Source organism: Pteronotus mesoamericanus, unplaced genomic scaffold, assembly GCF_021234165.1.
Source record: "Pteronotus mesoamericanus isolate MK-2021 breed Mesoamerican mustached bat unplaced genomic scaffold, CSHL_Meso_final scaffold_85, whole genome shotgun sequence".
NCBI lineage: Eukaryota > Metazoa > Chordata > Mammalia > Chiroptera > Mormoopidae > Pteronotus > Pteronotus mesoamericanus.
The window spans coordinates 66,734,613-66,756,606 of record NW_026555329.1 but is presented as its reverse complement, the minus strand read 5'-3'; the positions used below and the strand labels follow the sequence as shown (position 1 = coordinate 66,756,606).

At 45.9% G+C, this 21,994-nt stretch overlaps 2 protein-coding genes across 2 annotated transcripts in view; one reads left to right on the top strand and one right to left on the bottom strand.

Moving 5' to 3' along the window:
• COPG2 (COPI coat complex subunit gamma 2) overlaps nucleotides 1-2,525 on the top strand; it is a 131,677-nt gene extending 129,152 nt beyond the window's left edge. The window contains exons 21-24 of the mRNA XM_054564121.1: nucleotides 154-251; nucleotides 993-1,131; nucleotides 1,419-1,517; nucleotides 2,033-2,525. Coding sequence (XP_054420096.1) covers nucleotides 154-251; nucleotides 993-1,131; nucleotides 1,419-1,517; nucleotides 2,033-2,163 — 467 coding nt within the window. The 3' untranslated portion in view covers nucleotides 2,164-2,525. The remainder of the gene's footprint in view (nucleotides 1-153; nucleotides 252-992; nucleotides 1,132-1,418; nucleotides 1,518-2,032) is intronic.
• Nucleotides 2,526-2,690: 165 nt separating this feature from the next.
• Nucleotides 2,691-12,004, bottom strand: MEST (mesoderm specific transcript). The gene is made up of 11 exons (XM_054564561.1): nucleotides 11,851-12,004; nucleotides 9,640-9,719; nucleotides 9,164-9,241; nucleotides 8,902-9,038; nucleotides 8,674-8,732; nucleotides 7,542-7,582; nucleotides 6,911-6,981; nucleotides 6,567-6,668; nucleotides 5,698-5,774; nucleotides 4,771-4,834; nucleotides 2,691-3,932 (listed from the first exon to the last, which is right to left on the bottom strand). The coding sequence occupies exons 1-11, from the start codon at nucleotides 12,002-12,004 to the stop codon at nucleotides 3,815-3,817; spliced, it is 981 nt and encodes a 326-aa protein (XP_054420536.1). The 3' UTR covers nucleotides 2,691-3,814.
• Nucleotides 12,005-21,994: the final 9,990 nt, after the last annotated feature.

Here is a 21,994-nt window from a genome sequence, read left to right as displayed (position 1 = left end):
TGGGGAACTGCTACCCCAGAAGGCAGAGTGTCGAACGTTGCATTTGATAGTACAGAACACAGTGCCAAGTGCAGCCGGTGCCTCCTAAGTCACCGAGGGGACTCTGTGCGAGCACCGCCCATTGACAAGGCTCACCTGCTCTTGCTCCTCCAGTTGCAGGCACCTTTAGCTGCACCATGAAGTTTACTGTCCGGGACTGCGACCCTGACACTGGGGTTCCAGCGGAGGAGGGGTACGAAGACGAGTACGTGGTGAGTCACCCCTGCAGAGAGGCACTGTGGCACCCTCGCGCCGCTGACTTCTGCCTTAAGAGGACCTTCTTCTAGGAACACCTAAGGCGAACTCGGGGGGTTTCGGTCGTCTGAGATTACGCTGGGGGCGGGGGGCGGGGGAGACTGGGCCTCGGCTGTCAGGGGTGTGGCTCGTGCCTAAGAGAATTGAGATTCGCCACTTCCTGACTGAAACAACACTCACCCTTTTTAATGTTTTTATAATAGGGATAATTACAAGGTGAAAATGAGTATATGATTTTCATTGAGATCAACAAGTTTTATTTACAATATTGGGGTTGTTGTTTTGTTCAGCAGCTTTTAGTTCGCTGATACGTAGCTACATCATGGACTGAAAAGTCTTCATAGACTGCAGGGGAAACTTTAAGAAATATCCACCTGCTGGGGAATGTTGGGTTCAGAAGGCCCTGTACGGCCTGAACTTCACGGTTAGGTGTGGCAACAAGGCTGCTCTGTACCCCAGGGCTGTAGATGTTGACCTGAATGTGGCTCTTGCCATATTTTCTTGCTTTCCTTCTTAGCGAAGGCCTACATCATTAGCGTTATCTAGACTACAGGACTTCACACTGCTTTGCTAATAGAGTTTTTCCTAGGCCACAAAGGATGTAATGCAGAATGAGAAAGCCATGTTAATCAGGCCCTTCCACCTCTGTCCTGCAGGAAGAGGACTCTCATTTACTGACCTCTGCTTGTGTCCACTAGCTGGAAGATCTTGAAGTGAATCTGTCTGACCACATTCAGAAGGTGCTGAAGCCTAACTTCGCTGCTGCCTGGGAAGAAGTGGGAGATACTTATGAGAAAGAGGAGACCTTTGCCCTCAGTTCTACCAAAACTCTTGAAGGTGAGAACAATTTCACTATCAATGTATAGCCTGACAGCAGCACGAAACCTAGCGGGAATGCTTACTATCCCAGAAGAACACTTCTCTTTAAATGCTGCATAAACTAGTTCACTTAAAAGGCCAGGACCCTGTCATCATCTCCCGGAATTGAGTCAACCAGTTCCTAGCCCAGCGGCCTCCATCCACACACTACCCCTTCTACCCACAGCCCCCAGCACGTACTGGTGTAGAGGCAGACACCTAGGCTGACCTTTCCTGATCCTGTTGCCTTACTTTTGTCAACACAGAAGCTGTCAACAACATCATCACATTCCTGGGCTTGCAGCCATGTGAGAGGTCCGACAAAGTACCAGAGAACAAGAATTCCCATTCCCTCTATCTGGCAGGTAAGAAACTTCCATTGGATTTCCCCTTTCTTTTGTTGCAGAACTTGATAGTAGGGGGATACGCACGGGCATCTCCTGCCCTGCCCCTGCCCCTGCCCCACCGTATGAGTTACATACACTGTATGAGTTACAAGTTACAATCTGAAGCCCTATCAAAAGGAAGAATTTGTTTTAGCTATTTAATTTGCATGCTGTCCTTACATTGTTCTTTTAAGATGTATATTTGGCCTAAACCACTTGCTTAAATCTGTCCCACAAATACCAACGCCACCACCTCCCCCCGATTTGAGTGCACCAAGCCAATACTCTTGAATACCTTCTATGTACCTGGTATCATGGGAATATAAAAGATTATTTTGAATTTGTATGTAGGACTCAATTCCCACCATAACACAAATCTCCAGAAAAGCTAAACTAAAATAATAGAAAGGAAGTGCAGGCAGAGCACAATAAAGTTCACTAGTCAGAGCTTGCCTTGAGTTCTTACTACGGTTTTCCTCACTTTTTTCTCTCAGGTGTATACAGAGGTGGCTATGACTTATTGGTGAGGTCCAGGCTGGCCTTAGCAGATGGCGTGACCATGCAGGTGACCGTCAGAAGCACAGAGGAAACACCTGTAGATGTTATCTTGGCTTCTGTGGGATAAGTTTTTACTGGGCAAGATGAAGTTGATGCACTTCACTGTCAGTGGGCTTTCAGGCTAGTGGCATGAATTTCCCAGAATCATACTTTTAAAGATTATGATTTTGGAAAAGCAAATTAAATGTGTGGCCCTGAGCCAGCAGATCAAGCCAGTGTCCGTCCTCGTGCATGTCTTTTGTTCTGTTTTCCTTTTTATTTACACTGGTCAACCCTGGTATGATAGCACAGCTTTGGGTGAACTTAAAAAGCAAATACTACCCTATGTCCCAGCTGCTTAATTTCATTATATTCTTTAATTTAATGTGTCTGAAAGCTCCTGGCAATGTTGGAAAGCTTTTATCCCAGAGGGTGGTGGGGGAGGGGAAGGCAGAGTCCGCTTTTGTCAAAATTCATTTTTATTAATAGAAAATAAACACTTATTCCACTTTCAGTTGTTATACTTGAAGTTGCTGATTTTAAAAAGGAAAATTTAAAATAATCACTTAATCATCCTGTTTTGACTAAAACAATGAAAACTGTGGCTTAAAAAAAAAAAGGATTCAGCACCATTTGCTCATAGGCCTTTCAGAATTTGTTCTTGAAGTTTCTGGAACTTTCCTGTCTGTAAAGCACAGGAATTGAGGAGCTACATGAGGAAGCCTCTCTGGGACAACCAGTGAGAAGCTAAGCCCTCGTCAGAAACGGAATCTGTGTGCACTCAGCGCGGTAGCTGGGACTGTACAACGCTCCCCTCCCCTCCACATTAGCTCGGGAGGGACGTGCTTCAAAGCACTGAGGTATGAAGAGTCAGGCTGTTATTTGCTGTTAAAATTGGTCTTTCCAGCCAATAACAGTAAATCCCTGGCATAGGTGCTATTGGTCTTTAATGTCCTGTGATTTTTTTCTTTTTTTTTCTTTTTTTTAGGAAATTTTGTAAATAGTTTGGATTGAGTTCAGCTTATTCAGAAGTTAACTATTGTTTAATAATGTTCACTATTCTGCCAGAGTAAGTGTCTGCTGGTTTAGTACCCTCCTAAAATACACATAATACATGTAAGTAAATCATAGTCTTAAAGTACACTTAGAATACTGCATTATTTAAACGAAAAGCTACTTTTAACACAATGTCTATAATTAAATGCAACTTATGAAACTACGTCAAAGTTAGGACAAGGGAGACTCCCTCTCCCTGGAAGCTATGCTACTGAGAAAACGTAAAAAAGCAGGTGCCCTTAGAGCCATTCAGGAGAGGTAAGCAGGCACCATCTCCTCGTTCTTCACTGTACGATTCGAACCGGGCCTTGGCCAGAAACTAGCACTTCTAAATATTTCAGAAAAGTCCACAGAAATGTTAAAAGATTTGTGCAAAAGAATGTCTGTCTTTCTGCAACCTTGAGTAGTAGTGCTCAATGGAATTTCCTAACAACACAAAGGCAAAGGCAAGTCCATACACTTGATCAGATGTCAAAGGAATGGGAGGTGGACTATTAGGTCACCCTTAGTCGGAGCTTCTACTGGCTTTCTACTGTATGCTGTTCACCAATGTGAGTCATGTGGACCTTTGTGAGAGAAGAGTGTTTGGTGGCCAGGACCTCTTTTGGGCATTTCTTTCTAAATGGAATACACAACAGATAAGGGAGCAGGGGAGGTAATACAGGGAAGCTACTCTTTCCAGCTCAGAAGGAGTTGATGAAGCCCATATATGCATTCAAGAAGCCCATGGGATCCTCTAGCTGTGGGTAGTGGCTAATGTGGTCATCCAGAATCGACACTGTGGACCGCGGCAGCGTTTTCCTAGTGGAAGAGAACAGCATGGAGGTGAACTTGAGGCTGGAGGGAGAGGGAGGGAGGGAACCAGCAAAGAGCTTATTCAGCTTCTATTTTGGAATCGTATCTTGGACAGATAAGCTTGCCAATCCCATTTATATGACATGTACACACTGGATTTTAAATGTTCATAATCCAACAGACAACAACTTGAAAATATAACATTTTTGCAACACACGTCAAAACAGGATGACTTGGAGCTCCTTAGAGAAGCCTGAGGCATCAAACAAGTGGACCGCTGTCCAAGTCAAGATAACAAAAGATCTTCCTTAACCCTGGGAGGAGGTGAGAGAGGGTATTTTGTTGAAAGTTAAATGCAAGCTATTTACTACTGGGTTGTTTCTACTAGGCCATATGAAGGTATGGAACATTCTTATGTGCCAAAGTCAAGATTTCATTTTCCAACCTTCCAAGTAAGCACCTAGAGAGAATAACAACCAATGCGTAGACCCTTTCCCACAGTGAGCTCTTCTCAATCCCTCCCTGCAGTTACTCAGCTGAGGTCAATGAGTTGGCTTTACAATCACCTAAAGCAAACATGTCCTCTAAACTTTACGCGTTTCCATTCCTTAGTTCATATGATAGCATTTCCTTACCTGTACACCTAGGAATATGTAGGAACCATGACAGTGAAAACAGGCTGTACAAATCAAGAGAATGTTTAACAATTTCCTGATCTTTACATGTATGTGAGCATAAGATTCCCCATCTCGTCCTTTACTATATGTTTCCCGGATGGACGGCCAGTGAGGTCAGAGGTAGTCGGCCGGGAGCTAACCGCACAGAGCCCCTGACGAAGACTCACCTGTACAGCTCCAGAAACTCCGGGGAGGGGTTCACCGGATCCAGAGGCCCGTAGATGAAGTGAACTGGAGGGAGAAGAGGAACGGATTACTAACAGCTCTTACCTGTTCTACCCCCATGCTAAAATTACGCCTCCCCCAAAAAAGCATTTTCTTTAAAGAAACTTTTACAGTTGAAAACCTAGCTTCTGTCCATAAGTAGGTTATAAGAAACTTCCGAGAACAAGCTGAAAACTGAGTCCACTTGGGCCATTTTCTCCTGTAGACCACCCGCCATCCAGCCCCACTGCAGCGGCCTCCTTCTCTAAGCCCTGGGCACGCTCATTCTTGAAGTCTCTACTCAGTAATAACTGGCCCCTGACATTTGAAATGAACTATTTTTTGAGCACTAACTACAATATTATGTGTGAGACACAACCGATTTTTTTCTTCTTTTTAAACCTGTAAGAATGAAGACACAAATGAGCAAAAACCACCTGTAGCCTCTTGATTAGTAATCTAAACAGCCTCCTGGCCCGGAGTCCAGCATTTGCTGTGGCCGCCGCTGGCAGGGGCCAGCCCAGGAGCCAGTCTAAGCCGCGCTCCCGGCAGTGAGACCAACTACCTCAGCAGGAGTGGCGCGGTGTTTTATATGCTTCACTCGGCAGCACGCCGCTGGTGTCCAGGTGCGGGGAGGGCCGCCGGTTCCACGAAGGGTGACCAGTTCAATTTGAATTTCAGATAAGGATTTTTTTTTTTTAGTATTAGTATGTCCCAAATATTTCACAGCACATACTTTGCCCCCCGCCAAAAAGAAAAGTATTTGTCCTGTTTCTGAAATTCAAATTTAGCTTGTTGTGTTACTATATTTTTAGTTGCTAAAACTAGCAATTATTTTAACCCCAGAGGCCCTCAGTTTTCCTATCAAAGTGTAATGTAAAAATACTCACTAGGAATAGTTACCGAGGCCAGAGCTCCTACCCAGCGTCTTCTAAACTTCTTCCTCTGATTGATGTACTGTAAGAGACTATAGAGCGCAGGTAAGTCAGCAGGAGTAGAACAAGAAACCTTTATTGTTAGAGGGATGCAAAGGCCTGGCGTGAGCCACGAGGAACACAGTATGGCGCTCCTGGGATTAGCCCACTGAACTTATCCGTTTGTTAACCTCTAGCGCTAGCCTCCATGTGGCCACGGCAGTGATCGTGCCTACTATCGATGTAAGAACTAATGTTTCTCTCTGTGAAGCAGGAAATGAGAACTAGGAAGGCTACAAATTAGTTTGGGTTACATGTAATTCAAACCCAGGTTTGGATTGTGCCTCCGCCACTAATTAGCTCTGTAACTCAAAGGTCTAAACACATCCTTTGACCATTTTCCTCCTCTTTAAAATAAGAGGGCTGAACTACACGATCTCTATATTGACATCCACTTCTAAAATTCTAACTGTAGAAGTGCACAAGCACAAAGCTTCAGTGTCCGCGTTTCATCTGACCACAGGTAAAATGGAGGATTTCTCCTTCTACAGTGACAAGATGCAACAGCCACATTTTAGAGCTCGAACACATATATTCTAATTATTCTGCCTGGAAACTCCAGGAGTTACAAAGCTCCACTGTCACCTCTTAGAAGCAGTGCTTATGTTTTGGACTCTACCGTCGCTCTCTCCCTCGAGCATGGCTTTTTTCGGTGAACCTCACTGAGTCATAACCGACCTGGTGAGGCGGCAGAGGCAGCCGGGGGCAGCGCAAGCAACCCCACCTCCTTCCCTACTTCCTGACAACAGCCTCTCTGAACACCAAAGCGAAGGGTTATTTCTTACCTGTCGATAACTAAGTTCCCGTCATTGTTGCGAATCCCTGCCCACATGTCCCACAGCTCACTCTCAGAGGGTCGGGTGTATGGCCCGAAGACGGGGGTGAGCCTGAAAGAGTCCACAAAAGCAGAAAGAGAAGTGTGAGAAGAATGCGGGGTGTCCCAGGTGACAGGGGCCTCAGAGGTCGCATAGTCTAACCCTGAACTGATTGACGAATTCCTTCTATTCCTTCCCTGGCACACGGCCAACACCTCTGCTTTAAAGCATCAAACCCTAGGGCTTGGCCCAGAATTCTAAGGGCAGCAGCTTTTCACTGCACAGCAGTAAGTCAGCCCCTGACAATGACTTACCCTCGAGAGAACACAAAGAAGTTCATCAGTCGTGTGAGGATGGGCGACAGCACGCCTCCATCTTTGAGAAGCTACAGGTAAATAAGAAAAAGTAAAAATCAAGAATCCAGAGAGAGAAGACAGCTACCCAGCAGAAGAGATTTTATACTTAAAAACCAAGAAAAAGATGTGAGCCAAATCTCCTACAGACAAGTTCGGTCACTAGCTTTTACTTTTTTTTGTCTTGCCTTCACACGTTCTTCCCTCACGGAAAGCAAACTATTTCTAATTCCCTTTAAGATTACATTTCTACACTTCATGGAATCCCTAAGATTTTTAACTGATAGATTCAACTTCAGACTAGGATCCCAACTTGATCCAACATCACGCTGAGGCACAGACCTTCACGCAGCGGCATTTCTCCAAGTATTTGTTGCTCTCTCACTCTCAGAAAGTATTACGCTTCATGAAGGGGCCACGGCCACTGCTTTATTTGCATAAGAAGGAGAAAACTAACTTTGTGAATGTAAATTGATGAGAAGGATTTTAACTATGGCCTTTCACAGCAGAAATGGCCCTTTTAAAGGCCCCAGCATTATTTATGTCAGTACAAATCTTAAGAACTAATGATGTAGTCAGTGGAGTAGCCAACCTTTTGCAGAAGGAGAGGACGATGAGTCTCAGGAAATATACCTGTAGGAAAAGAAGAGACTGGCATTAGCCGTTTTCCAACAGCCTGAGGGCAGACACAGGCCATCACTGGGGACCACCTACCCTCTCGCTGTCACCTTTGAGGCCTTCACTGCTAAAAAACGAATTACAAATGAAAACTTAGTACTGTCATCTGACTCCTTCTGCATGGAATTCTGGGTTTAACAGGTCAAACTATGTCCCACTGGGATTACTTTCCAGATGGTAAAGGTAGAGAAATGGGGAAAACACTGTCCACGGGCACCCATATTGCTGACGACTGGCTCTGACTCCCCTTCGTGTTTCCTCCCGTTCCTCAGAACGTGGTGGTAAGGATTTGGGCAGCCAAAGAAACCAGGGATTTTTCAGGAAGCATAGGTCCAAAAAAAAAACCAACAAAACCCCAAAACCCCAAAACCTAGATTTTTCTTTTTCCGTTTTTCTCCAGAGTTAATGGGAGAAAGCCATGAGCATTACTTCTAAAGTGAGACTTCTCTCCCTGTCTGCCCTTATAGGTATTCGGGGGACCTTTGGAGGTTCGTGGATTTACAAGCCAAACTCAATGGCTAAGAGAAAGAAACATCTCCAAAAGGTCTTATAATCGAGTGTTTGCCAATTTCTAACTGAAACTTGGCACTGCCATCAGTTGAGAGTTTACAAAACCACAGTGGTAATAGAAGCACCTGTGGCTTCATCTCATATTTTCAAAAACCCACTGCAGTTGTTACAGGGATTGTGGAATATCTGCATTCCTCCCTACTCCTCCTCACTGTCACTTAGACCCACCACTAGATCTTGCTTTGATGCATAAAAAGGCACAGTGTTATTGTACTTATAACCCAGCTTTTTATTAACTGGATGTCAATATAATCAGTTTACTTTGGAATCCTATTCTTTTTAATATTTAAAAATATTATTTTGAGAAAGGGTCAGTTTTATCTTATCAGACCACCAAAGTGATTCCTGGCATAAAAAAAAGTAAAGATGCCCTGGTTAAACTGCATCCGTTTGCAATACCATTAGATTGCCATTTAGATGTCACTGATACCTAAAGGTGGCCCACGTCACCTTCCACCCACTGCCAAGGCAATTACCTCCATTTGACAGACAGAGACTCTTTATGGTAAGCCGGCCAGATCGATTCTGCTTGAACCTAGAAACAGGAGGCAAATGCATCTGAGTGGACAGGCACCAGTGTGGCGGCCAAACACAAACTTCCAAGAGGCAAAAGGGCTACAAAAGACGCAGGACCAATATACTTCTGCTAGCATCTTAAATGAGTAAACCCTGTGACCAGTACAGAGGTCTTTGGCTTCACTGACCTATAGAGAAGCTCCTGAGCAACGATGTCGCCATAATCATGAGACAAAAGGTTGATCCTGCGGTTCTGAAGTCCCAGATGCCGCAAAAGTGCCTCCACAATGCTGGCCTGCTCAAAGATGGAGTAGTGATGTGGTCTCTAAGGGAAAGAAAGCCCAGGCACACAGGATGAGGTCATGAATGCAGATCTGTCTGCCGGCCGGACCCCTCCATCTCATCCACCCCCTCCCTCCCTTGACACGGGTCCGCCCGGAGGCCGCTTACCGGTTTATCACTAAAGCCAAAGCCTAAGAAATCGAGGGCAATCACTCGATGAAACCTCAGCGTCAGGCCTTCCCAAATCTACAAGAGAGAAAGAGATGATTTGGACTTTGATCCCGCCCCGCCCCTCCAACTTTGGCGGCAAACGGGTTTCACCCATTTCTCAGCTTAATGAACAGACTTCAACAAAGGGAAAACCCACGTGAAGCCATTGCGGGCCGCAGACGCCCCCCTTGCAAAGTGCTCTATTCCTATATCACTCTCTGCTGAGAGAGAGACTCCAGCATTTTTTAACTTGGCAATGATCCTTCCCAGACTGCCAGTTTTTACTCCCTTACAATAAATGAAAAACAGTTCTATGTTTTATCCTATTTTATTTGGCAGTTCAAATATACAAGAACCTTTCAGTGCTGACAGCAAAATCCTTGATTTTGGATTTTCAGAGACATAGTAGGACCTAGAAAGTCTGATTTCATTACCTTGTACCAGTCATAGCTGGATGTTGGGAAGCCATGTAAAAGCACGACTATCTCCGGACTTCCAACCACACCTACAGAGTCTGGGAAGAAGGAGAGAGATCTGTTAGCCGAGCCCTATAAAAACAGCCTTGACAAAATTAAAGTCTAAGTAATCTGGTATAGAGGACGAGAAATCCTGCCCAAGTGAATGAAATTGAAAAGTAGATTTTTTTTTTTTAAATGCAAGCTTATTGCTTCAGGTAAAGCAGGCATTTAATTTTTTTAAATCTGTACTCTGTATATTAAAAAAATTATAAATGGCACACTTTATATGAAAATAAAGAGTCTGCTTAATTTCACCAAGTTTTTTTAAGCATTTCTCCCATTATTGTGTATTATTAATATGCAAATTGCTTTTCACAATAAAAATTAAACTTTCAGTTTAATTATACAGTTAAATGCATATACAATCACTATATATATAAACTACAAATTCTTTGTATCTTATCATTGATGGCCTCACAAAAATTCTCTAAAATACAGCAACTCTTCCTCAACCTTGTGAGTACCTTAGTTAATACTGTGTGTCCCACATTGTAATTTCTCATAGAGGAGATACATATCAAAATCTGGTATCAAAAGCATCATGCCCAAACTATTGCAAAATTCCAACAACTATAAAAATTATTAATCAATATAGACATGAACATTTTTAATGGATAAACATCTTTTAAATTATCCAATCATTTAAATAGTAGAATGTCTTTTTTTTTTTTAAGACTTTATTTTTTTTAGAGAGGGGGAAGGGAGGCAGAAGGAGAGGAAGAGAAACATTGATGTGAGAGAGAAACATCTATCGTCACCTCTCATACATGCCCCGACCAGGGACCAAACCCACAACCCAGGTGTGTGTCTTGACTGGGAATCGAACTGGCGACTTTTCCTTTTGCGGGACAATGCCCAACCAATTGAGCCACACTGGTCAGGGCTAAATAGTAGAATGTCTTGCTAATAATGTTAGATTAAAATTGATACATTCCAATTCTGCCAATGGCATAAGAATTTGAAAATAAGGTTTGCAAAATTTAGTCAGAAGCAATTAAAAATTTTATATATTTTTGCCTACACGTCTCATTCTTAGAATCCATGCAAATAAAATCGTTCTATTCCCAAGAAGTATAGTTTAAAATTTAAGGATAAAATAAACATATGGGAAGATCTCCCTTCAACATTAACTAAAACATTGAAAAACTGGAAGCAACCTAAATGACCAACATAATGAAAGCAATATACTTACTTAATTGAATATAGCAAATGAGAGGAGGTCAGGAGCAATAATGAAAAACGGTTTTATGACAAACATTTTTCGTTATTGCTCTTGACTCCCGCCCAAAAGAAATCTTTTCCAATTCATTTCTCAGGTTCTTTACCTATAAAAATGAGGTTAACAGCACCTATCTCCAAGTACTGTTAGATAGATCACATGAAATAATAAAGATTGAAAATATAATTCAATGTCTAGCATACGGTAATTACTTGATAAGGAGCAGTCATAACAATAATTATCATTAGCAAATTAATTTATACAAAGGCATAAAAGACTTAAATCACAGTTAGTTACACATATAACAATCTTTATAAGAAACAATAAAATGAAATCAAGAAGTTGTGGGGTGAAGAGAACCTACGGTAGCTTTATCTATTATTAGTGTTTATATTACCCAACACTAGGGGTGCTCAAAAGAAAAAATATCAATACAAATCAGACTACAAAAAAATATTATACTAAAAAAGTCAGTTCTACAGAAATTGGAATCTCAATTCTACCACCTCCTCCCTTCCCAGAGGGTTTTTTTTTTTTTTTTAATCCTCACCTGAGGACATGCATGTTATTGATTTTAGAGAGAAGGGAAGGGAGAGAGAGAAACATCAATTGATTACCTCTCGTACTCGCCCCAGCCGGGGATTGAACCCGCAACCTAGGTACGTGCCCTGACGAAGAATTGAATCTGTGAACTTTTGGTGTACAGGGTGATGATCCAACTACCTGAGCCACCCAGCCAGGGCCCCGCAGTTTTCTTTGCATCTCCCTGCTGTTAAGTTCCTTCAAACACACTTCCCAGAAAAGGGGGTTTTCCCCTCCATCACTGAGGGACATCGCTGAGAGAACAGGAGACACAGAGTAAGGCCTGCAGAGAGACCTTTGGGGTGTTCCAACAGTCCTGTCCTTACCTTGGTAGAAGATGCGCAGTCCCTTGTAGGTGAAAAACTTGCCTGATGACTTCCAGGAGTGAAGAGCAGGGGAGAGCTGGGGGGGCGGGATATGTAGATAGGCCGCCAGCAGGGGCACCGCCAACAGCCCCACCTGCACCCACCACTCCCGCATCCTGTAGGAAAATCAGAGACCAGGTAAGCAGTCAGGTGATCCTGTACACTCGTCTACTAGCCCCATGCTGGTAAGACAGGGTGGGGAATTGCGGTACCACGTGGTGATGTCCTAGCTCTCCCATGAACCAGGGCGGAACATTTTCCAAGAACGTAAAGAGCACCTCTGGCTGCTATGGCAATCACCATATTTGCTCACCATTCTAATTTTCAGGAAAAAAATATTTTAATATCTAATCTTCCTCCCCTTCTCCCCACTTTAGCTCTCAGCCCCTCCCCTTGTGCTGTTCCCGAGACCAGGAGAGGTTTTCATGTCAAGTAAAGGGGCAACTGCTGAAGTGCTGTGGTGCCCCTTTTCACTGGCTTTGATCAAGGCTTCCTTGGGGGGCGGGGGGGGAATGATTTCCTTCACATGTAATCTGAAAGCTCTACCACCACCAGTAAAATGGTATGCACCTTTTAGTTAATATTTTAAAATATATACCTGTCTCTATGTGTGTATAGTAATATCGCATGTCCTTCAGCACAAATCTCCTCTTGATTTTTTCATATTTCTCACCCCGCTGACCCCACTGAAGCCCTGTTTGGTCCTATTATCTAGAGTTGTGTTGGGAGGCAGCTCAGGGTGCGGAGTGGGTGAAAGTAAGAAGATAGGCGCACTCTGTGTGCCAACAGAAGCAGCTTTGTCGTGACCCTGAATATTTACTCTCTTGCGAGGTCAGGGCAGCAGGTTATAATTCTGCTTTTCTTAGCAGACTCTTGGGGGAGGCCCCATTTGTTTAATTTCTTAGGACCATTTGTTTAATTTCTTAGGACTGCGCCCCCCCCCCACCCCAAATAAGGTGGAGGTCATGTACAACACCTGGGAATTGCTTTTGTCATTGGAAGGAGAGCACGGTTTGCACCCCCAACCTTCCCATGCCCAGGACTTCAAAGGTCCAGGCTAATTTGTCCCTAATGACAATGAGCACTAAACGGCAATTAGAAACCATTCCTTTTTCTATCTTCTCACTCCTGAAGGCCACCAGGGAAAGAATTAGCAGCAGAACAGTTCTCTCAAAATAGCCCAAGTTGAAATACTTTTCAAAACTAAAATTTTAAAAAAAATCTATAAATAAGAGAAATTAATTGTCAAAGCCCTGGTGGAAACTGCTTTGTGTCTGTACACACCCCTTCCACCATATTACCTGTAGTCTGGCCACAATCCCTTCCCATCACAGAATAATCATTTCAGTGCTATAACACGCGCCTGTGGCTCCCCAGTGGTGAGACAACCACATCCCTTAAAGAATATAAGCTTCTTTGCCTTTTTAGGTATCACTACAGCAGTCTTTCCTCCCCTCCTACATACCTGTCCATAAAGCGAACGGCGTCAATGATTTGGCTCTACCTTTCAAAGTAATATTAGAAATGATTCAAAAAATGTCTGGAATGTGATGATTACATCTCAGTTTTCACCTCACAATAGTGCCAGGCGACCTCCCACTATCTCTTTGAAAGATGAGGTGACAAAAAGCATTTGGTTTAGATTGCCATTTTCTCAGAGCTCTCTGTACTACACTCCAGCTCACACATTTTAGGGTCGCCTTTCATCGCGCCTCATCCCCAGCTCCTCTGCTCTTCATTCAGGCCCCCGCAGCCGCGAATCTGCAATGACTCAGCAGAGGGCCAGGGAGGGGTTACTGAAGGAGCACGCGGGACCACCGCCCCCCGGGGGGGGGTTGGGAGCGGGGGTTGGGGGGGCGTACATACCCTGCTCCTGCACCCCCACCTTCCACACCCTCCTTCCCTTTTACTGTAAGAAAGCCGAGATGACCTTTCGGGGAGCCGTTCTCTGTCTTTATCACCTCAGTAAAAATGCCCCCAACAGCGTTTCAGGATTTTTTTTTTTTTTTTTTTTTTTAGGGACCCAAACTGGCAGTCTGTAGGAAAAATTGGGTTAAACATTTTTCACCAAAACCCCCATGATTTGAGGAGCTCTGAGTCAAGAGAATAAACATAGCCAACCCCAGTACAAACCTTCTGGAAATTAACCTTTCCCAGTCCTGATTTCTTCACCTCGTAAATGGGAAAAATATGTTTGATACCACCAAACCTGCCCACCTTATGGCATCTCGTGAGACTAGGAACTACTTTGTAAACCCATGCAAACAATTCATGTGTAACACGATGATTGGCCACATCACCATTCTTACTTGGCTTCTTGTTACTGAAATCTCAAAAATACTGACGCTCGGTGATAATAAGCGAATGCAAGTTCTAGTCACACCTATGCAGTAACTCTTGCCACGGCGACACCAGGGACTTCAAATCCTAAACTGCGCCACAGCAATAGGGGAATCTTGAAATTCTAAATTGCGCCACGGTTATATCTGACGTTAAAATCCTAAATTGCACCAAGGTAAAACCCAGGTCTAGAATCCTAAATTGCGCCACAGCAATACCCAGGTCTTAAAATCCTAATCGCACCACGGCTACACCCAAGCCTTGAAATTCTAAATCACGCCAAGGCAACACAGGAGTCTGAAAATCCTCAGTTGTGCCAGGGTGATATCCAGTGTTAAAATCTTAAATCCACCAAGATGAAACCTGAGTCTAGAATCCTGAGATCGCGCCAGGGCGAAGCCGCGGTCAAAAAATCCTATACCGCGCTGGGCGATGCCGGGGTCTAAAAATCCTAAATCGCGCCAGGGTGACGCCCGGGTCTAAAAATCCTAAATCACATCAGAGTGAAGCCAGGGTTCCGAAACCCTAAATCACGTTAGTGCAATGTAGGTGTCTAGAAATCGTAAATCACATCAGAACGATGCTGGGGTCTAAAAATCCTAGATCCCGTCAGAGGCAAAACCAGGGTCTAAAAATCCTTAGTCGCGCTAGAACAATGCTGGGGTCTAAAAATCTTAAATAGCGCCAGGGGGACGCGCCGGGGTTCTAGAAATCCTAAATCAGGGAGATCCCAAGTTCTACCGTAGGCAGAAGTGACATCCCCTCCCAAGTAGATAAAGCAGGAGGGCTCGCCGCCCAGCCCTCCCTGGGGTTTTTCCCTCCACTGCGGGAGTCGCGGTCCGGCAGCCTAAGCCCGGACACCCCAGTGCCCAACGGCTGCCGTGAGCCAGCCACACCCCCTCGCAGCGGCTACACGCACCCACCTGCGGAGGCGATCTCGGCGCACCATGGCTGAGTCTTATCCCATGCCGCACGGTGCACCGACCCGGAGCACAGGGGCGCCGAGGGGCCCGCAGCCGCGCAGGGCGGACACAGCCCACGAGGGCGGCGCCGGCCGCGGCAAGCAGCGCACGGCCACCCGGGCGTGCGCTGCGGCACTGCGCGAGGCGCGACTGCCGCAGAGGAGGCGCCGGGATGTGCTGGTTGCCGCGGCAGCGCAGAGCCAGTGGGCACCGTCTTTTAGAGACCACCCGCGCCCCGCCCCTGGCCCGCCCACAGCGCCGCAGTGTCCCTCCCACCGAAGCGGCCCTCCCTCCCTGCAGCCCCCACTGCTGCTGCTGCGGAGGTGGTGTGTCGCTCTCACAAAAGCTCCTCTAGGGGGCACCTTCAGGGTGTTGACCCCCGCTAGCACCCCGCTGCTCCCTCACGGCCCCCCAACCCTGGGCTCCACGTTCTGTAGCAGAGGCTTCTCTGGCGAGTTAACGCCGCAGGAAAAGACAGCAGATCCCTGAAATCCTAACCCTCCCCTTAGACCACCCAATGGGCCCCCTCCCCAGCGCCAGAAGTGGCCACTAGACCTCAGGTGTGGCACCTGGTCGCGTTCGGCGCCATGCCCAAGGCATGGGTTCTGAACTACGCGATTGCCCAATTCAAAGCAGCGGTCCATGAGTGCCCAGCACCTCCTAGGTCCTTAACTGTGGGTAAGGGCACAAACAAGTGGCTAGGGAACGACAAGCTCTGCTCAAAGTACCACCGGGGTAATCGCCTGATTAATGGATGGCTGCTTCGGAGCTAAAAGGTCACAACTAGCGAAACGCCCGAGTCTCGCTCCGCCACTGGGCACGTCTCCTTTGCAGCAGCACGACGTGGGCATCGTACCAGGGCCCGGCCGCAACCCTCCCGCGGCACCCACTCCAGCAAAGGACCTGTCCCGCACCAGAATTAATGATCATCACAGTTAGGAGACCAAAGTCCCCCTTTATGTAAGATGGAGTTCACAATGCAAGGACCCCAGTGGTACAGAAAAGTGGGAAGGATTTTTTTTCTTCACCCATAATTGTTTAAAAGGCACCTATTACTCCTTTCAAAATAAAAGTGTAGAGAATCACAGTGTCTGTGTTCATTTGCTGGCTGTAAATTGAAATTCGGAGGAACGCACGCAGGCTACAGGCGAGCTAGGCAGCCAGAGCAGTGCCGGCTCCCTCCAGTGGGGGCGCTGCAGGCCTCTCTTCTCTCGCGCCTGCCGGCCACTCAGCCGAGAGCGCAGAAGAAGCGCAAATGGCAAAGGCTGGCCCAGCAGAGCCCACCCAGTCCTAACAGCGTACCAGGGAACCGAGGGCCACCAACCACACATGGGAGAAACAACCACCTATGAGCATGTCATCAGAACGTGTGGCTCAATCCAAAGTACACTTCTACTGGTGTCCAATTAAGGGGGTCATGAAACGAATGCTTATTTAGCACCTACAATGCGCTAAGAGGTGGGGATACAAATATGAACGAGAATGGCCCCTGCCCCAGAGCAAGAGGCTGACCATCCGGTGGGGAAGACAGGCAAGAACCGATGCTGCTTAAATTTTCCCTTTCATTTCCTGGCCACATCTTGTGACAGGTTGGCCCCCTCCCCCAAACATGTAAGGCCCTCAAAGGCTGAACCCAAGTATTATTCAACTTTTGTATCCTCAGAGCCCGCCACAGTGCCGGCCACAAAGCAGGCCCCTAATAAATACTGCATGAATAAGTACAAGAATTTGAGGGCGCACAGAGGAGGAAGTAATTAAGGGGAGGGGGGAAGGGCAAGGGTTGTCTTGAATGATGAATAGACATTTACCAGAGACAAAGAGCATTCCAACCAGAGGGGTCGGCATTCGCAAAGCACGGGAGGCACAGGACCGAACAACCTTTGGGGAAAACTGCCAGTCCTTTGGGCTGGGGCGCTGACCGAAAAAACATTAGGCTAGAAAGAGTATTTCGTCTTAAGGAGTTTGGAATTTGTCCTAAAGAAAATGAAAAGCCACAGATGGATTTAAACCCTTTATGGCCTTAATTGGTTACTTAACAAAATTTAAATTAGTCCCTTTACAAGTGGAGGATTACCTTTTTTAACTAACCACCACCTTTAAAGGATTGGATTACTCTGCGAAAATTTGAATCGGTCCTTTCAAGGGAATAAAGGCTTTCCAATTTTAACTAAGACAACAATAGTAACAACCTTTGCATTACATTTTTTCATATTTATTGTCAATGGAAACGATGAATCCTGCAAACAATTCTGCACTTTCATTCGCCGCTCTCCAGAAGCACCCGCATCCAAGATGAAGGCAATTTTGTATTTAATGGCCTGAGGGCTCACAAAGGATCCGATTCTGAAAGAGAGGGAACATGTCCACCCACAAGTGGGAAGACAGGAGGGGAGACCTGGGGAGGAGGGGAGGAGGGGGGCCAAGGGAAGCTCTTGAAGGCAATAGAATTCTAACACTCCAGAAAAATCCTGGACAAAATAGCCAGGAAAAACTTCCTTGGAAAAGGAGAGATGGAGGGTGGGAAGGACTTTGAACCCAGAATGTAGCGGGAGAAGCAGTCCTGTTCAAAGAACCACCGAAACCAGGAGTCGAAACTAGGAGTCATAAAAAGTCAGAGGTTACTAGATAGAGATCAGCTTGGCTAAAGCCAGGAATTTGCTTTGAAGAAGTCAAGGGAGAAAATGCTAACGATAAGGCCTCAGGAGCCGAAGAGTTAATGAATTCTATAAAAGTGCCTGACTTACTTCCAAACAGAAGCTTCCTCAAAGGGTATAAAACCCTTGGAGCACCTGAGAAAATATGCAACCACACATAAGCCCAAAGCCAGCCTCTGACTCGTTCTCAGCGTGCCCTCCTGAATGCTGGCTACGGATGCCGCACTTGACCGACATCACATACAGCAGTATTCCCTCGGCCAGGAGCTCATCGTACCTTCCCGTTACATTCCAATTCCAAGATAGTCCCACATAACAAGACTTCGAATAAGTGCAAAAATTAGTCCAGAGACCTTGGCATTTATTAGCTCACTGATGCACCACAGCAGTATGAAATCAGCAGGGCTGGTACCGTGGGCTCAATAATCATATTTTTCTAACCCCTGGTTGAGACCCATCATATGATAAGCATACAGATATTTATGGAGACAACAGGACAGAACTGGGACTGCCCCTTTCAAGAGCCATTACTACCAATTCAGATAAACTAAAGACATTAAAGATGGGAAAAACTTGGTTGAACAGCAGCATGTGTGAAAGAGACTCAGAGTTTTAGTTGATAGTGAGTTTATGAGATACAGTCCCAAAAAGCCATTGTAGATTGTAGACTGCAATTAGAGAGGTGCCCGGCATAAACTAATCCTACTCTATTCTGCTAGTTACACCCCACAGTAAGTATTTTATTCTGCTCTACATAGCAGACATTGAGACACATAAACAAACAGGAATTTGTTCAGAGAAGATCAATTAAAATGCACTGCAAATTATGTCAATGAATGTGTAAAAGTCCTCATATTTTAAGCTCCTGCTATAGCGTGGCTCTTCAACCAACTTATCCCTAATTCTCACAATAACTTGGCTACATGAATGTTTCTTCCACAGTTTTCCGAGGAGATAGAGCAGCTCAAAGCACTAAATGTGAGTACGTGAAGGGACTGGGAACTGAACGCAGATGTGTCTGGCTTCAAAGCTGACGTTCTTTCCACTACCCCACACTGTCTCCCTGTTTAAAATAAACGTACATGTTTAGTTGGAAGAAAAGAAGCCTTGTGTAGTAAGTGGAAGAAGGAAATGTGTTAGCAGTCCTCAAATATTTGTGGAAGCAGCATTAGACATTTTATTCTGTATGGCTCCAATGAGTGCAAATTGTAGAGAAACAGATGTTGATTCAACATAAAGATTTTTCCAAGCCAGGGCTGTCTAGAGAGACCGGGTGGCTGAGCCATTTTGCGACATGACAAGGTCCCTGTCACTAAGGGCCAGGTAACCCTGTGGCAGGTAGGCAAACTCTAGCTGAATGCAGGAATGACCTTTAAGGTCCCTTCTCATCTGATGGAAACTAAGGCTTAGAGAAGTACTGGAACTCAGCCAGGGTGGCCCCTCTCCTGGAGGGTCAGACCCACACTTAGGTCTCCCCTGGCCGCCCCTCAGCTCAGAGCTCTCTTTACAACATGCTGTTTCACGCTGAGAGCAAGGCAAATTGAAGAAATTATCACTACAATCACGTCAACCTCCCTCTCCACCAAATTTAACCAATACATCCCAAAACTGGTGTGTTACCTCTTCTTCAGGTTCATTTTGGGGTTTAAAGTCTGGCTGCAAAAAGTGCAAAAGATGAGTGGTAGAGGAGAGACGCACGGAGCTGAAAATTCCATTAAGCAGCTGGGAGGAACCTAAATAACAGCCATTTCTCTAGATTACAGGGCTACCGGGCCCCCTCGGCGCATGGGCGCAGCCCGCGATCCCACGCCCGGCGGTGTCCGCTGTCCCACATCCAGCGTGCCTTTTATACACTCATACAAAGAAATAGGTTGAAGGATTCGAAATGAAATCTTATCTTGTATTTTTATAGCTCTTTATTCTTTCATATATATAATCTCATCTGATGCTCACCATGGTTCTCAAAGGAAAACAGCAACTTTCCTAGCTTCCTGGGGTACACAACTCTTTTTTTTTTTTTTAACTACCTTCCGGATTATTCCTCCACCCTGGGTGAGTCAGACCAGGAGCAGGTGTTTTGCTTTTGCTGGATGGCCCTCATCCTCGCCGCACGCCTTCTTCATGTGTCTTCTGTCCACGCCTCCAGGCCCCGCCCACGCTGCTAGTGTAGTGCTTCTTCCCGCGTCCCATTACTACCCCTACTGGGGGCGGGGGGGGGGGGGGCAGCGCCCGCGTTTGCTGCCCCATCGCCCAACGAAAGCCACCCAACCCAACGCTGTGCAGCCGCTTCGCCACACTCGCCCAGGCCCTTGGGCCTGCGACCTTCCCAACGACCGGATGGCTGACCCACATGGGAAGGCGCAGCCTCTCTGGACGTCAAGTCCCCATTCCCCGGAGCGGTGGCCAAGCCGACCAACGGAATAAGCAAACGTTGCAGGGAAGTCAAGCCTCGGGGGAGGCTTAAGGGACTTCTGCGTTCTCGTCTGACCCCGAGGTTCTCGGAAACAATGACCTAGGACCTCGCACACGTGGCCCTTGCGTCTCGCACAGCCACCCGCGAACACCACGTGATCCCGCGCATCCCACACGCTCCGGGGCCATTAGCGTCGCAAGCGTAGCCCACAGGAGAGCCGTGGTCTGCGCACACTAGTCACAGGCCCCAACTGCGGCCAGGGTGACTCCTTCCCAGTCCATCTAGCGCCTGACTCGGGTAAGAGCTGGACTCCGAGACTCCGCGTCTTGGGCAACCTGTTGCGTGTGCACTGACTGAAGTCCGAGGTCGCCGGTCTTACCCCAGTGCCCAGGGAAGATCTGGCCAAGCCACCAAATACCCGGCTCTGGGCTAGAGCGTCGCCACCTCAGCTCTCCGACCCATCATCCCCAGATCCAACACCTGGGGCCACCTTTTGCCGGCCAGGCGTCAGCACCGCCTGTTTGTTACAAAGGGCAGGAAAGGCAGGCGGTGCCTCGGTAAAGAATTTGGATAACGGAGGATAAACCTCTCTCTCCATTCCCAGCACTTTTTGCCCTGTTCAGGCCTCGTTATCTCTCCCCGGGACGACTGTCTCCTAATTGGTTTCCACCATCACACCTTTCTAATCCATCATTCACACACCTGCCAAAGTGATTTTTCTAAAATGCAAATCAATCACATCTCTTTCTTCTTCAAACTCTTTCCTGACCCCCTGTTGCCAATATTAAATTTAAGCTCTTCAGCCTGGCGTGCAAAACATCTCAAAGCCTGATCCTTGCCTTCCTCTAGAACTTTCCTTCTTACCTCCTGACCTTGCCTGCCCCCCAAAGCTTCATTACCTGACCAAATATTACTAATTGTAATTCCTCCCCAAACACCATGTGCTTTCCTTTCTCCCTGCCTTTACATGTGTTCCTCTCCCCTACCAAATAGTAGGTTCTTCCCTACTTCAGCTACCTAAAACATCCGTTCCTCGAAACTCAACTCAGTTATCATATCCTCTTGCAAGTGTTCCCTGAAACCTCCCTACAGAAATAACCACCCTCTCTCCCGCACTACCTCTGTCCCTTGTATACAATGCGACAGTTTCACTTACCACACTGTATTGCGATGACAATTGTGTATCTGTCTTGTCTCTCCTACCACACTGCTGAACTTCTTGAGACAAGCAGCATCTTTTTCATTTCTGAGTCCTTTGTGCCAACCCTGCATTTTATAATAATGACGATAAGAATGAATAAAACACATTTGTTGATCACTATGTGACAGACTCTGTATTAAATTCCTTATGTACATTACATTATTTAATTCTGATAACTCCATAAAAGAACTATCATTATCCTAATTGTACCAGTGAGAAAACCGAGGCAACGAAAGATGAAGGCGCTTGCCAAGGATGCTGAGTGGGTGCACTGCGAAGCCATGATTTGAACCTAGAGATGTATGTCCACATTTATCTAGTCACCCAAAAGTTTTGTAGAATTAAAATATTTGAAGAATCACAGATCGTTTTTTAAAAATATTAATGCTTACAGAGTTCATTTCTTTTTTAAAGGGAAAATACACAGTTATTTTAATGGTATAAAAGGCCAAATAGGGAAATAACCCTGCTTATAATTGTATAATGTGTTCTTCTTATATGGATGTTATGAATATTTTTGCTAAGAGACTGATAT